This window comes from Xenopus laevis, chromosome 9_10S (assembly GCF_017654675.1).
Source record: "Xenopus laevis strain J_2021 chromosome 9_10S, Xenopus_laevis_v10.1, whole genome shotgun sequence".
Lineage (NCBI taxonomy): Eukaryota > Metazoa > Chordata > Amphibia > Anura > Pipidae > Xenopus > Xenopus laevis.
Genome location: NC_054388.1, coordinates 65,431,720 through 65,448,780, shown reverse-complemented (window position 1 = coordinate 65,448,780; position 17,061 = coordinate 65,431,720). Strand labels below are relative to the sequence as shown.

Here is a 17,061-nt window from a genome sequence, read left to right as displayed (position 1 = left end):
TTATTGCCCAGGTGCCAGAATAAAGGATATATAGAACATAAAGCAGAATGCGGCACTCACAGAGACTTGATGCAAAAATCAAAAAATCTTTATTGGACTCAAGGTTTCGAACCCCCACAGGGATTTTCGTCAGGAGTAATACAGTAAACTATGTTTCTCCTGATGAAGATCCATGTGGGGCATCGAAACGTTGAGTCCAATAAAGATTTTTTGGTTTTTGCATAAAGTCTCTGTGAGTGCCGCATCCTGCTTTATGTTCTATATATGACATTGGCAACTTGCTAAAAGGTGAGTACTAAAGGTTTTGTCAAACTAACTTTGCACTGGCACACAGTCAAATCTTTTCACCATTCGAAATTATGCCAGTGTGAAAGTTCAACAATCTGCCAATTAATCAAAAGCTCAAAGGACTGTTTTCACAAAGAATAATTTCTCCAGGTTCATGCCTGTGAGATACCATTATAAAGACAGAACAGCTAATTCTGCATCTCAATATCTACATATTATTATCTTGATGTTAATATCCCATATACTGTACATAATTTCTTTATGACTTAAATTCTCCTATGTATTTTATGGGTTTCATACACTGGTGAATGTATACAGAGAATTTTATACCAGTAAAAATTTTGTATATTTTGCTCACAATGGAATAAGTGATTTTAAGCAAATATTCAATGTTGCCACAAAATCATAGGGTGTTTGACAAGAAAATGTGCCCTTTAATAAACAAGATCCACTGGCTCCAGGACTGAATACAACACATTAGCATTTACAGAGGCAATAATATGCAAGCTAAAATAAAAACAGGGCTTTGGCTCCAAAAATACAATTTTTCTAGAATTTGGGTATGACTTACTGGAATATTAATGCAAACTTTTTTTTGTGTTGCCGATCCTTCGAACCTTTATTTGTATAAACATTGTAGTATGGTATATAGACAGATAAGTGTCTATTTGTTTTAGCTGACAAAAATACTGTATAGGGATCCCATGAAACAGGACGTGTTGCCTTTGAATAAGGGTGTTACATTTGTATGTGTGTATGCACTCAACATTAAATTCCAGGTTCATTAACTAAACTACATCAGATTCATGAATTGACAATTGCATTTTCGTAAATACTGGATCAAAACAAGAAGTAAATTTTAGACAGTTGTTGCTTCTGATGCTCTCTAGTCAGTATGTCAAATCTCTATATACAGCAGATTGCAAAAGGGTAAAGGGAAATAGACAAGCACTGTAAAAAATCCAATCACGTTTCTGCTTTTTTCTCCTCTGTTACCAGCATATCAAAATATCTGCCATCCATCTCAATAATAAAAATAGTCATCTAAATGTCTTAACATCGAAGATGCTTCTTGCTTGACATGTCATTCCAAATCCTGTGCATTTCTTCAGGACCTATCTGATGCACTGTGATTACCCGACGGTATCTACACAAGCTGTAGGCCATTTTCCAATGATTAAAGCCACTGTTTTGAAATGGGTGAATAGCAAGCTTCCGTAAACAAAGCCCTACGTAGACATCTTCAAGATGCAAAAGTCTGGTATGAAGAGAAGTTTTATAAATGAGTTCTGCAACATCAGCAGAAAAAATATAGCCAGTTCCTGAACAGAAAGGAGGGTAATTGCTTTCTGGGTACAAGTCTCTAGGCATGTACCACTTACTCCGAACATCCCTTATAGGTCCTCCATTTATGACATATCCAGTAAAGTATCTTCTCCGAGGCTTTGTGGTGGGTTTCAGTAACTTATAAATCAGGTTATCCATATTTACAAAAATGTCACTGTCTGTTTTCATGACATACTTTGCTTTTGAGCAGAAAGTAGCTACCCACCTCATGCCCATCAGTGTTTTGAGAGTCAGGTTATGGTAGGAGTCTATGAAGTCTTCTACAACAATATCATGAAAGATCTGACTTTCTTGTTCAACCATCTGATTTAAGACTGGATCTGAGTTTTTGCCTAAAAGAAAAAGCGTGATGATTTTAATTCCTTTAAAGTTGCTTTCATTTCCCCAGGTTTCTCGAATTGCTTGTCTTGCATCAAATTCCTTATGGGTTGTGCTTATAAGTATCACCAGGAAAGGACTGTCATTTCCACATTTTTCTGGCTCATTTATAACAAATTCAAAAGAATGTGGGTTTATAGGTCGAGTTCTTATGTTTCCAAATGTAACATTTTTTTGAATAATGGCTACATTGCCTACTCTGTGGGCTGTGTATGAAGACGTTGGGCGAGTAACACTTAGATACCACAAGGCACTTGCCCAGCATACAACTGTCAAGATATATAAACATGAGACCTTTGAAGCCATTATTTCTTTGGTCTTCTAGGCAAAGTGTTCAACCAGTGTTCCTATTTTGTTTATCATTTTGTAATCCACAAAAGGTAACATAATAATACACAAAAGTAAAAAAAAGAATTTCCCGGATATTTAAAAATATCTGAAATGTTGCTACTAATTATTTTTCATTGTCTTGAAGTCTGAATAATTTCATTGTATTTCGTACAGTTTCTGAAAAACAAAAAGACAATAAAAATATATTAAAAAATATATTTCATTTTTAAAAAGTTACAATGATACAGAACAGCCAATTCTATATTGTAAAGGCCTACAACAACAAAAATATTTTAATAAATACAGCACATGGCTCTCAATGGAATACCAAATGTAAGATTTATCAAGTTAACATTAAATTTAGCCTTGCACATTGTTAAAAGTTTAAAGAAATCTGATATAATTTTCCAAAGAACAGGGAAGCGTTTAAGTAAACCAATCAAGTTTCTTTTCATAATCACAATTTTTTTTTTTTTTTTTCAAACTGAAAAAAATCTCAATCTTGGAAATAAATTGATCGCAATGAAAACTGCACTGCTTCATTAAAGAAATGGTTCACATTTACGTTAACTTTTAGTATGTCATAGAATGGACAATTCTAAGAAACTTTTCAATTAGTCTTCTTTATTTATTCTTTTTTATAAGTTTTTAAATATTTGCTTTTTTCCTTTCCTGCTTCTTTCCTGCTTTCAAATGGGGGTCACTAACCCCACAGAAAAAAATGTATTTTCTGTAAGGCTACAAAGTTATTTTTATTCCTCCTTTATGTTACTCCTCTTTCAAGTAAGACATTCTTCCTCTTAATGCATGGTTCCAGTTGATATTTGAAACTGGAGAGCTGCCGAATAAGAAGCTAAATAACCACAAATTTTAAAAAAATATAAAGCCAACTGCAAATTGTCTCACAATATCATTCATAAGTCATACATTATACCAGGGATCCCCAACCTTTTCAACCCATGAGCAACATTCAGAAGTAGAAGGAGTTGGGGAGCAACACTAGCATGAATAATGTTCTTGGGCTGCCATATAAGGGTTGTGATTGGCCATTTGGTAACCCCTATTTGTATTGTCAACCTACATTGAGGCTCTGTTTGACAGTACACCTGGTTTTTATACAACCAAAACCTGCTTCCAACCCAGGAATTCAAAAATAAGCAGCTGCTTTGAGGCCACTGGGAGCAACATCCAAGGGGTTGGAGAGCAACATGTTGCTCACGAGCTACTGGTTGGGGATCACTGCATTATACTAACATTTAACTTTTTCAATGAGTCTATTAAAATTAATTTACAAACACTCACCATATTTTAGTTGGCAACATTTTTTCAATTGATAAATCTCAAAAATTTGAGCCCAATACACTTCAATTAAAAAATGTTAGCTTGTGATTATTGCTGATTTTTTTCAAATCACTGCAAAAATTAAAATTTCAAAGAATACAAATGCAAACCATATGCAAAGGCTCCATAATTGGGATTTAATACAAAAGAGTCTTGACTATCCTGTAAATGATATCATTAAAACTAGTGATTTGCAAAATGTGTTGCTGAGTTTCACCAAGAAAAAGACACCAATAGGCCCAATGGGTGAAAAAAATTGTTATGCATCAAGAAAAAATTTTGTGCATCAAAAAAAAAATTGTCACCCATAGACCAATGTATTTGGCCAATTTTTTGCCGTATTTGCGAATTTTTGGCAAAATGAAAAAGTGATCAATTAAAATTGATCCTTAGTAATGTAATTTGTGTGACATGATTCATAGAAACTTGTGCATTATTAAAAATAAAATATATGTAAAATATAAGGATATTAGAGGTCAACTCGACTTGCCAATGGCCTTTATACAATCACTCAGCCTTTGGCCTTGTGTCTTTATAGTGTCCTGGAACTCCTCTGTGACATAATATTTTTATATTTTACAATATGGAGTACATTATTCATTATATACTGTATATTGCTAAACTCTATTTTTTCTCTATTATTGAGATAAATTACATATTGTATAATTATAGTCATTACGGAAAGCTGTACTGTCTTGCTCTACAGATGTACAGTATCTACATACTGTATATGTATATATCCCTACATATTTTTTTTAACAAAATAACCCAAGTTTTAGGCTAAATTCTGTATTTTATATACAGTATTTCAGCAGCCTTAACTTTGCATACAACATTATTCTGTCATTTACCCTGTATTTTAGTATGAATGCGGTTGCTTATCAATTAATTTATAGCTGAACTTGCAAGGTCCGCATATCATTTTAAGCCCACTGAACAGGAACAATGAATCCAAACTAAAGCAAATTTTCCTTCCATTTAATGGATGAGGAAATATTGTTTCATTGTGCTTGTATTTGGCAATGGTAAAGCCGTTTATATTACTCTGGATGCAATTACTTTAACAGAAGGTATCTCAAAGAAGAATATGAGACCATAGATTCTTTGTAAAATAAAAAGATGAAAGATGTTGTAGGTGTCGCTGATCAAAATTGATTTATGTTGTTAAAAACTATTTGGTGAACCATTTATAAGAGGAACATATTGACAGCTTAACTGTTGCCTTAGAGAAGATATCTCAGGTAAAACATTTGCTTTAGACACTAAATAAGAAGGGAGACAATAGTAGTCTGAGGAGAGAAGAATATTTTACATCTCAGGGTATCATAACAAAAACAAAATTACATTAGTCTGGCTAACTTTTAAGATCAATTTCCAGTGTGTTGTCATTATTGCTACTTAATTTCAGGCAAATACCCTGTAACTCATAATGGAATGGAAGAGTGCAACCAGGAAACTTGTGAGTTATAGAAACGATCTAAAGAGATGCTAAACCTGACCTTAAAGCTGTCCAACTGTGCTTTCTAACTCTCTATAGAAGTTGCCAAAATACTTACACATGGAACATTTTACTAGTAAGAATTCTACTGACCAATAACAATTACAGATACAAAATTATTTGCCATTTGAGAATACTGATTCCCATCATTTTTATCTTGCTCTTATTTTACATATGATGTCACAATGTCATTTAGCTTCACTACACTGGAGTTAGACATGGAGATACTTGTTCAGACTTGTTCAATGCTGAGTATCTGTGCTTAAATATTACAACTCTGGTTGAGGGAACAAAAAACACAGAGCCAGAGTTACACAGATCAGCTGTGATTCTCACTGGAGGATCATTTTGCACCTTAATGCAGCCGCAGGTCCTTGACTACAATTAGCGGCACGCCTTAGAGTTCGTCCATGTAAAACAGTTTGGCAGCACAGCTACCTGCTGCGATTCTACAAAGAGTAGTTAAAGTAATGTTCAACTGGACCAGCACACCAAGGCTAGAGAGACAAGTTGAAGTCCTCCACAGGAAGAATGATAGTAAAACACACTAGAACAAATCAACACAGGTATGGGACTAGAAAGCTCAGGACCTGGGGCTTTCTGGGTAATACATTTTTCTGTAATTTGGATCTTTCTACCTTAAGTCTACTAGAAAATCATGTAAATATTAAATAACCCCATTAAGCTGGTTCTGCTTCCAATTAGAATTAATTATGTATATATAGTTTTATATACTGTTTTATTATTACAGAGAAAAAGAAAATCATTTTTAAAAATATGGATTATTTGGATAAAATGGAGTCTATGGGAGAAGGCCTTTCTGTAATTTGGAGCTTTCTGGATAACGGGTTTCCAGATAACGGATCTCATACCTGTACAGAAGAACCCTATTTTATATTTTTCAGAGGACCAAATCAAAATAATGTAAAATCAGTACTCAAAGAATATAAACATGAGTCTGGAAAAGATCTTTCCAAGAAAGATTGTTTGTTTCAATACACACGTGTAGAGCTGAATCGTTAGATATACAGGTAGAATTAATAGAATTCTACCAGTATCTGACGATTCAGCACTAACAATGGCCGATGTTCAGGTGCCTTCAAAAGAGCCAATTAAAATTTTCCAGCCAGCCCGATCGGCAAGACGAACGATATCCAAGTCTTCTGCTGATATAGGTCAGCTTGTCTCCCACCATACACGCACCGAATATCATACGAAAATTAGTTTTGTACAATATTATCAGTGTGTCTATGGTCACCTTTAAGAGAACTGTAAGAGCATAATGGTAGACTATCAGTAGAATATTTATTAATTTAGAAACAAATTTATTAAAATCCGTCTAAAGTTTAGAGCAGTTTTTATGATTTATCTTTATATTGTGTCTTAAATTTTGCAGAGAACACAACTGCAATGTATTCTGGGTAAAGAAATGGCAAACTGTGATTAAATAAGGACCCTTGAGTTCAGGCAAAAATAAACACATTTTATTCCATTTATACTATTCTGTCAGCAGCAATTGACCACTGGAACATCTGATTGCATTTTTCACACTCAAACTCATTATACACAAAGGCGAAACAAACAAAGATAAAGGCTTCTAGATCCTCTGAGTCTTCCCATTTACTTTAACATTTCTTTCAGGCCTATAGTTTATTCTATGAAATTCCTGTGAATATCCCTTGCATGTTTTAATTCTTTTACAGCAAGATATACTGTAGTAACTCACACAACATCTGCCTTATCCAAATACCAATATCATTACAGCAAAGTAAAATATTTTTAAAAATGCCTCTCTGTTGTTACTCTTACTGTCACACTGTACAATAAATGACCTTTACAAGCTAATCTTTATAGAAGTGTGGTGATGCTGTGTCTACTAGTCTGTTAGTGGAAGATAACAGCTTTTCTGTTTGGATAGCCTGACTACCAACATGTCGAATCCATGAAAGGGTCAGTATATGCAACAAAACTCCCCTATACATGTTTTTAAATTATTTGCATACTGGGTCAGTAACACAGCATAACATGGAACAAAATGGCACCAGAAATACAGTTGCAAAGCTCAGTGGTTGAGTCACAATTCACCATCTATAGGTTGGACTTGTGAATATATTTGTCTCATTTATAGATCTGCCTATGCTAAAAAGCATTTTCTGAAAGTTTTTAACTTACTTTTACAATTTCAGAACATTCATCTTTTCTGGCTCCTTGTTCTTCAGAGCTTTTAAAACTAATAAGATCCATCATATGGGTTTATTAATAAAAGATGATTTGTACTTTTAATAGTATGGCCAACAGGCCAGAACTTATAAGTAGTCAGCGGCTTTAATTTCTACTTTGCCAGCACATTCATAATCCCTCACTACAGATGCTTGTTATGGCTTAATTACTATTTGATTAATATTCTGGGTGAGCCAAAAGCATTAGTTAAAACTGAAGAAAGTCATAATGTCAACTAGTTTAAACAATGCAAGAAAATGAGCTTTTTACTTTTTTTTTTTTAAACAAAATATTTAACAGCAATAAGTAATTAATTGGTTAGTAAAAGGAGAAATTCTTTTAATTGGACTGTTCAGCAGGAGGCTTGGATGTTGAATGTGACCCTCCAGTGATTAACAGGACATTGTGAATTCAACATAAATTGTAGAATTGAACACACTGTACTTGTTGGGTGTTGGATAGAAAGGACCATAGAAAGGACTGGATTTGTTTTTTGGGAAGGGCCAAGTCTCCTTAAATCTTCATTACTCTAAACCTATGAATGTATTAAACTAGGAGCTAACAGCACTTAGCAGGCAAACAGATACCACAAGCTTGGAGTATCACAAACTACTATACTCAGTACATATCTGCTACAGGCATTCCCTGGGTTATAAACCCTGCATAACTAGACACTCCCTTATTTGGACTGTTTTTGGACCAATATATGATATGATGGCCTGTCAGTTCAATAAAATTGACTCACCATATGGGTCAGTCTATGGGCACTTTAGTTCACAGTAACTAATATATTCAGGACTATCTGTAAGGATCAGCTAATGACTCATAGCTTTAAAACAAAAAACAATACTGCAATTTCAAATCCTTGTAAATTATACATCCACTATATATCCCAGGGTATTATAGAAGGTAACTGGAAACCCCCTGGGCTGGGTGTGGCCCTACACAACATGCACAAGATCTCAACAATCTCCTTTGTAATGACATCATGTTTTATGATGGTTGGGCCCCCAAAGGTGCAATATCAGATACATCGTCCATACCATAAAAAAATCTTACACAGCACTAATATATCAAATAGAACTAACCATAGCTTGAGCACTTGGTTACTTAAAACGTTTGGCTTTGCTTGCTGCAGAGACAACAGTGCCCTCTTCTTGTAGCTCTTGTCAGTTTTGAATCTGCTCCCAAGCCCAGTAACTCTTGTGTAGAACAGTAATTATTTAATCATCATCATTTTAATTCTTCTAGTACAATCTGCCGATCATTTCTTTTGTAGTTTAGGGCTTTGCCTGACTTCTCAACTGTTTACCAGCTTTGCCTGCTGCCTGTCTTCTGACCATATTCTTTCTCATGATTTGCATGTCAGTTAAATTTCCAGGGTAACCATCATTATCCTCATTTATTTATATAGACCCAGGAAGATAATATATTTATTTTAACAGAGTTGTTACCTTGACACAGGTCTCAAGAAAGACCGAAACGTTGGAATAATAAATAAACTCTATCTCTTTTTCACCATATATTTATGGGTCGATTCACAAAGGGTCGAATATCGAGGGTTAATTAACCCTCGATATTCGACTGGGAATTAAAATACTTTGAATATCGAAGTCAAAGGATTTTAGCGCAAATAGTGCGATCGAACGATCGAAGGATTATTCCTTCGATCGAACGATAAAATCCTTCGAATCGAACGATTCGAAGGATTTAAATCCAACGATTGAAGGAATATCCTTCGATCAAAAAAACTTAGGAAAGCCTATGGGGACCTTCCCCATAGGCTAACATTGAGTTCGGTAGCTTTTAGATGGTGAACTAGGGGGTCGAAGTTTTTTCTTAAAGAGACAGTACTTCGACTATCGAATGGTCGAATAGTCGAATGATTTTTAGTTCAAATCCTTCGATTCGAAGTCATAGTCGAAGGTCGTAGTAGCCCATTCGATGGTCGAAGTAGCCCAAAAAACACTTCGAAATTCGAAATTTTTTTAAATTCAAATCCCTTACTCGAAGTTAGTGAATCGGCCCCTAAGTCCTGTGAGTGCCTTGCTTTACACAATATTGTATATGACAAGAAAATGTACTTCAAAGTGGAAAACACCTAAAAGACAGGTGTTCAATTTATTGTCACTTATGGTAAAAATATATAAGGGGCTTCTTATCTAGCACCAGGTCTTTTCAAATAAACGTGAAATAAACAAATTAAGCTTAAGGAAATGTGCACACTTCTGCAAATGAAAGGATTCCACACTGCAAAATCCCTAAGAACAGAATCCCATTTCCTCCTTCAGTCTCCAGATACTGTACACACACCGATGTCATACAGTACATGGGCTTTTACGATTGTACATTCTTTTGTCAATACTGCAAAATGACATAAAGACACGCATAGTGTCTCTGACGGTTTTCTTTGGATTCATATTATAAGAGTTAATTTATGCTGACTTGTGGAAGGTAGAGCCTTCAAAAGCCCATCTCAGAAGTACTGGACCATTTGCTGCTGAATGAAGCTGTAAGAGACAGATTTTAATATGCTCATATTTTATAATGCATGACCTGTCTGTGTTGCAATAGTTGAACAGTCTGGTTATAAATTAAACTGCATATACTGCAAGCTTAATATGTTGCCTGAAGTGAAGGGTGCCGACAAATTGTACCTGACAAACTGAAATTATTTTCACTATTCATTGTTGCTCGGTTATGTATAAGCTATACCTTATGTACTAATGAATATGATGCTAACTATATTTATAAAAGCAGAAACAGAAAGGTTCTGTAGTATAACAATCAATTCAGTCCTAATTATATTCAACTAGCTTTATTCAAAATGTGATAAGAAAGTTTTAATGTAGGTTTGTCTGCATGGGCATTCTTATTTATTAGCATTTATAGCAGTAGGAGCTTCTACTTATCACACCCATATCCCTGTAAAGTAGCTACAGCACTTGGCAGTGGCATAAGTACCAGGGTTGCAGGGGTGCAATTGCCCCACAAAGTTTATTGTGGGTGGCAGGGAAAATTTTAACGTGAGTGGCAGGGCAGGAGAAAGTTTTTACCTTGGGAGGGCATAGGCATATGATTCTGGAGGGTGGGGGTACATCCTGCACCGGGATCTGGCTGTGGCTAGTTATGCCAAATTGTTAGTGCAGTGCCTAAAACCTAAGGCACCCAAGGTGTATCACAGTTTGTGACAATATTGTTCTACTTAGCTTTTGGTCTCTAGTGCTACAGTTTGTTTGAAGTTGCAAACGAAGCCACCCCATCTATCTATAGAAATGTACTGTATACCATGTGTTGCAGATGGAATGATCCATGTGGCTCCATCTGTATGATTTTTAAGAAATTATTAACTGGGGCTACTTGATTTGCTTTCCATGTACATATGGAATTTTACAGCAGCTTAGAACTAGGGTGTCATTACCTGCAGCATATGTTTTTGCAAGGCTTTAGTTGTGATTTAATTGTTGAAGTAGTTTCACACCCATTATAGTATCCCCTACTAAAAAAATGTAGTCTCTTTCCAATAACAGAGATTGATATGAGTCTCAATAAATTACAGTCCAATAATTAATTTATTTTGTGATCTGCATCCCAATTGATTTGCAATTAGGGCTCCAGCTGGGCAACTCTGATTTGCATTTAGGACTCCAGCTGGGCAACTCTGTTGTAGAGAGTTGTAAATATTAGGCCTGTGTGATATTGCAACCAGGTGTTATAAGGAATAAGAATGCTAAATGAAACTTGCCAGATTTCTTACAGAATGAGAACATTTTTAGTATCTTATTGTTTTAATTTTGAATGATTATGTAGTATTCCCTTTCCATTATTTGAATGATTATGTAGTATATATATATATATTTATTTGTATGTATATATATATATATATATATATATATATATATATATATATATATATATATATATATATATACACACACACACATATATACGAGAGCAGTGCCATTTTTGCAGGCAGCGCTTAAAGGGATACTGTCATGGGAAAACATGTCTTCTTCAAAACACATCATATAATAGTACTGCTCCAGCAAAATTCTGCACTGAAACCCATTTCTCAAAAGAGCAAACAGATTTTTTTTATATTTAATGAAATCTGACATGGGGTAGACATATTGTCAGTTTCCCAGCTGCCCCCAGTCATGTGCTTGTGCTCTAATAATCTTTAGTCACTCTTTACTGCTGTACTGCAAGTTAGAGTGATATCACACCCCTCCCTTTTCCCCCAGCAGCCTAACAACAGAATAATTGGAAGGTAACCAGATAACAGCACCCTGATACAACACTCAATAGTAAAAAACCAAGTCCCACTGAGACACATTCAGTTACATTGAGTTGGAGAAACAACAGCCTGCCAGAAAGCAGTTCCATCCTAAAGTGCTGGCTCTTTCTGAAAGCACATGACCAGGCAAAATGACCTGAGATGGCTGCCTACACACCAAGATAGTAAATTTAAAGAAAAACACTTGCTGGTTCAGGAATGAAATTTTACATGGTAGATTGAATTATTTGCAGTGTAAACAGTGTAATTTACAAATAAAAACCACACAATAAAAATCACAACAGAATCCCTTTAACCAATGATAGCAAAATAAATAAATAAATATATATATGTGACTAATTCATAAAAGGAGTCTGCCATTGGCTTGTTCACTATAGTGGCCTTGCTCCAAGTTTATAATGATAATATCATACCCAGAAGGCTAGAGATGCCTTGGGCAAACTGTACCATGAAAATCCATTGGAGGTCTTCATTTAGTCTGCAGGCTTCAATTAGTAGCTCTATTACGATGTAATGATGACAACTCAAAAATTGAAACAGCAAGAGTTACTGCTAGATTTCACCAGATCTCATTGGCTGATTCCAGCATATTACTAACACATAGCACGGTAATGTACTTCGCAGTAGGAAAATAATGTAGGAACACTCACAAACCATTTATATCTCAATACAATATTAAAACCTACTGATGAAAAAGAATTACTATGGTAGCATCTACTAGTTAGTAGATTTTTTTGTAACAAAGGCTGCAAATGAAAAGGTGTTGAGCTCAGAAGAACTCAGCAGGTAAAGCTTCCAAGGGACCAAAGTGTCTCTAATCACAGGGCTACCACTTAATGGGTCTGGAAAAGCACTGTGCATGTTCCATGTGTTATGCTTTTTAGAGCTCCAGCTGAGTACGGTTTTTATGCTGTATATTGTGAAACGCCTTCAGCAAAATTACCAATAGAAGGCATTTGTGAAACATCTAAATTGAAATGATTAATGGCTGATGTCTGACTGTACTTTGAAGCAAATGACATTGACTTCTAATAGAATGTAATTTTATCTGTCCTGCCTATTTACTTTAACTACATATCCTATTTGCTATGATGGCATGTACTAAATCAACATGGTATGCATAAATATCCCATAGAATAATCTCTTCCTAACCAGGCAGACATTTCTGTTGCCATGACTCTGTTGCAGAATGGGGAATTTTGTCACGTTTATGGCTGTTAAATTAACACCGTGAGCAGTAACTCTCTATACAAAACTAAATTACACCACACAGTTATTTTGCTGCTTAATGATGAGGTCATTCTCATTATAATGCTCTCTTCAGTGTGCTTGAACTTGATGGGTTTTGGACAGCATTATTATGCAGCTCATACTCATTTAAAGTGTTGACCTGGGCATTGCTGTTTAATGCAATGCTTGCCTGTAAATTCATTCTACCTGTTGTTTTTTTGAGCCAATAGATCGTGCTGACAACAACGTCTTCATTTTTTTTAAGACAGAAAGTGCCCAAGGATTTTCTGTAGACTTGAGAATTGAAGTAACTGCTTCTAAACATAAGAAAGATTAAGACTACAGAGAACAATGCATCCTCATACATTGCTATGCCTTTCCGGCCCTGTGGAATGGTGATGGCAGATGTAGAGTTGCTGTGAGAGATGGCTATTGTTTCAAAATTCTCCATTACAAGGGCAGTGTCATTTTTGCAGGCAGCACTTAAACAAGGATGGCAAAAATGGCCCTGGTAACTTCAAGAGTTTCAGAATTAAATGTCTGCTAGTTTAGGGAGTGCAGGTTAATGGAATAAAAAGTGCAAACAGTTGGACAGTAAGTGATACCTGCTCATTGGTTGCTATGTGTTTCTAGACAAGTAGCAAACAGCTCCCTGCCCACACCCTACCCCGTGCCCACAATGTGCCTATGTCTCCCAGCCACCTATATCCTCCTTCCTTGGCTGAAGGTAAGAAAGCAGCTGGGGAGGGGGGTTCCACATAACTTTAGAAAAAGCAGAACCCTGCTGTACAGTCCCCCAAAACTGTGTGGTTTGTTTCTCTATAGTTATGCCACTCCAAAATTTGAATAATGACACTGTTTATTTAGACATGTCCTTCTATTCTCCCCCTTTCTCTCTCTCTCTCTCTCTCTGTAATGTTCCAGGTTGTTATTCAGTGTACTGGTTTTAAGGGAAAGTTGGCACTTATCAACCAGAAATTAGCAATTTTGTAAGAAACATGAGCAGTATCAAATACAAACTAAAACATATTTGTAATAGTTGCACATTTGTGATTAAACAAGACAACATTTACTTGGATGTAAAGACTGCTGTAAGACAATGTGTTGAAGTAAGGAAGAACCTGTGAATCTGTTCTACGTATAGATATATAAAGTAGTTACAATATACCTAGTGAAATTTTAAAATTATAGCCTAAATCAAAAAGTTTTGTGCAATATATGACTGAATTTCATCACAAACTTCATAATCACAGGATTACTTTGTAACACTTTTCAAGTTACCATGGAAACTGTGTGCACAGAAGTATTTCAAAGAAATATCTAGCATAAAGATTAAGGGGCAGATTTACTAAGGGTCGAATATCGAGGGTTAATTAACCCTCGATATTCGACTAGGAACTAAAATCGTTCGACTTCGAATATCGAAGTCGAACGATTTAGCGCTAATCCTACGATCGAACGATCGAAGGATTTTAATACAACGATCGAAGGAATATCCTTCGATCAAAAAAACGCTGGCAAGCCTATGGGGACCTTCCCCATAGGCTAACATTGACTTCGGTAGCTTTTAGCTGCCGAAGTAGGGGGGTCGAAGTTTTTCTTAAAGAGACAGTACTTCGATTATCGAATGGTCGAATAGTCGAACGATTTTTAGTTCGATTTTTAGTTCGATTCGAAGTCAAAGTAGTAGTCGAAGATCGAAGTAGCCCATTCGATGGTCGAAGTAGCCCAAAAAACACTTCGAAATTCGAAGTTTTTTTAATTCGAATCCTTCACTCGAGCTTTGTAAATGTGCCCCTAAATGTTGCATGCGTTAATCCCTCTCAAACTACACTACTAATCTAAAATAAACATACTGTAGTACTAAATTGGATATCTATCGGCAATCATGGGGACGAAATGGGAGCAAAGGTGGTGAATCGTTACTTTTAGGCACATTCACTATTCTTATTCTCTGCTTTAGGGTTAGTTCACACAAGGAGATTCGGGGACATTTTATCGCCTGGCGACTAATCGCCTTGTCTTCTGAGCGACAATCTCCCCGAACTGCCTCAGAGTGTTTTCCCATAGGCTATAATGTAAAGTCGCCTGCGCTAAAGCACATGCGGCGATGCGTTTTCCATAGTCGCCTGAAGTTGCCTATGGAAAACGCATCGCCGCGACTTTTCATTATATCTACAACTGTAACTCCCGCGGTGTTGGGCGCTGATCCAGAATTCAACAAGGGACACAGTCACTCACTTCAAAAAGCGGCTTTATTGTAACACACAGTGGAACATTTGTTGCAGTGGGTAAGCTGAATGGACTGACGCCAGCTTATCCACCACACCAAATGTTCCACTGTGTGTTACAATAAAGCCGCTTTTTGAAGTGAGTGACTGTGTCCCTTGTTGAATTCTGGATCAGCGCCCAACACCGCGGGAGTTACAGTTGTACATGGTTTGAAACCGGCACGGAGTGGCTGGTGTCTCGCGGGGGCAGCGGCAGGACACGTGAAGTTGGGTCAGCTCTGATGCGGTCCGCATCATCCCTTTTACTTTGCACAATGTGACTTTTCATTGTAGCCTATGGGAAAACACGCTGAGGCAGTTCGGAGAGATTGTCGCTCAGAAGACGAGGCGGTTAGTCGCCAGGCAACAAAATCTCCCTGAATCTCCTCGTGTGTACTAACCCTAACTGTTCATTTTGTAAAATGAAACTCTGTAAATAGAAAGGATGTGAAGAATAAAAAAATGTTTTCTATATTATTAGTTAGCAAAAAATGTAATCTATAAAGGCTGGAGTGAATGGATGTTGTAATAGCTAGAACCCAACCCAGAGCTTTGCAGATCTCTAACCTTTTACCTGTCAGTAACCAATCAGTGACTTGAAGGGGGGGCATATGGGACATAACTTTGCAGTTTGCTTTTGAATCCGACCTGTATGCTAAAGAATAAAAGCAAACTAACTAAACAGTTATGTCCCATGTGGCCCCATTCAAATTGTTGACAAAGAGATTAGAGATTAGAGCAAGTTATGTTAGATCCATTTATTACAGCCTTTATACATTAATTTTTTGACTAAAGCTGGCCATAGATTCAAAGATTCAAACTTCCCCATCTCCCGACCTGCCATTAAGCATTCAGATCAAAAGAACAGATCAGCCAATGTTCTACCACTGACAGCAATCGTATGAAAGTTATGTCCGGCCAAAGCTAGTGACAGTCTCCCTCTGAAAATCGTACGTTTGGCAATACATGCAGAGATATTATCGCCAGCCGACAGAAATCTTTTAACCTGTCTGATCAACCAAACGACTGATCTCCGCTGGACGAAAAATGTCGGGACTCTCCAAACACCGTCCGAAAATCTTACGAATCCTCAATTTGTACGTTCGAATCCTCGATTCGTATGATCGAATCCTCTATTTGTATGATCGAATCCTCCATTCGTACGATTGAATCCTCCATTCGTACGATCGAATCCTCCATTCGTACGATCTAATCTTTGCGTCTATGGCCAGCTTAACTATATAAGAAACATTTTTCATTTCCCACAGATTATTTATCCAGTTTTATTTTTACAGTGAACTTTTCCTTTAAGCAATGTTTACAACACTTAGGGGCAGATTCACTAAGGGTCGAATTTCGAAGTTAAAAATACTTCGAAATTCGACCCTCGAATTTAAATCCTTCGACTTCGAATATCGAAGTCGAAGGATTTAGCGCTAATCCTACGATCGATCGATCGAAGGATTTTTCGTTCGATCGAACGATTAAATCCTTCGAATCGAACGATTCGAACGATTTTAATCCAACGATCGAAGGAAAATCCTTCGATCAAAAAAAGGTTAGCAAGCCTATGGGGACCTTCCCCATAGGCTAACATTGACTTCGGTAGCTTTTAGCTGCCGAAGTAGGGGGGTCGAAGTTTTTTTTAAAGGGAAAGTACTTCGACTATCGAATGGTCGAATAGTCGAACGATTTTTACTTTGAATCGTTCGAATCGTTCGATTTCAATCGAATTAGAACGAATTTAACCAATTCGATGGTCGAAGTACCCAAAAAATACTTCGAAATTCGAAGTATTTTTCATTCGAATCCTTCACTCGAGCTTAGTGAATCGGCCCCTTACTGTAAGTGTACTACTAACC

At 36.4% G+C, this 17,061-nt stretch overlaps 1 protein-coding gene across 3 annotated transcripts in view; it reads right to left on the bottom strand.

The window, feature by feature from the left end:
• Positions 1-222: 222 nt before the first annotated feature.
• b3galt1.S (Beta-1,3-galactosyltransferase 1 S homeolog) overlaps positions 223-17,061 on the bottom strand; it is a 173,547-nt gene continuing 156,708 nt past the window's right edge. For all 3 annotated transcript variants that reach the window (XM_041578133.1, XM_018238842.2, XM_041578132.1), the window contains one exon: positions 223-2,520. In XM_041578133.1, coding sequence (XP_041434067.1) covers positions 1,342-2,319 — 978 coding nt within the window. In that variant the 5' untranslated portion in view covers positions 2,320-2,520 and the 3' untranslated portion in view covers positions 223-1,341. The remainder of the gene's footprint in view (positions 2,521-17,061) is intronic.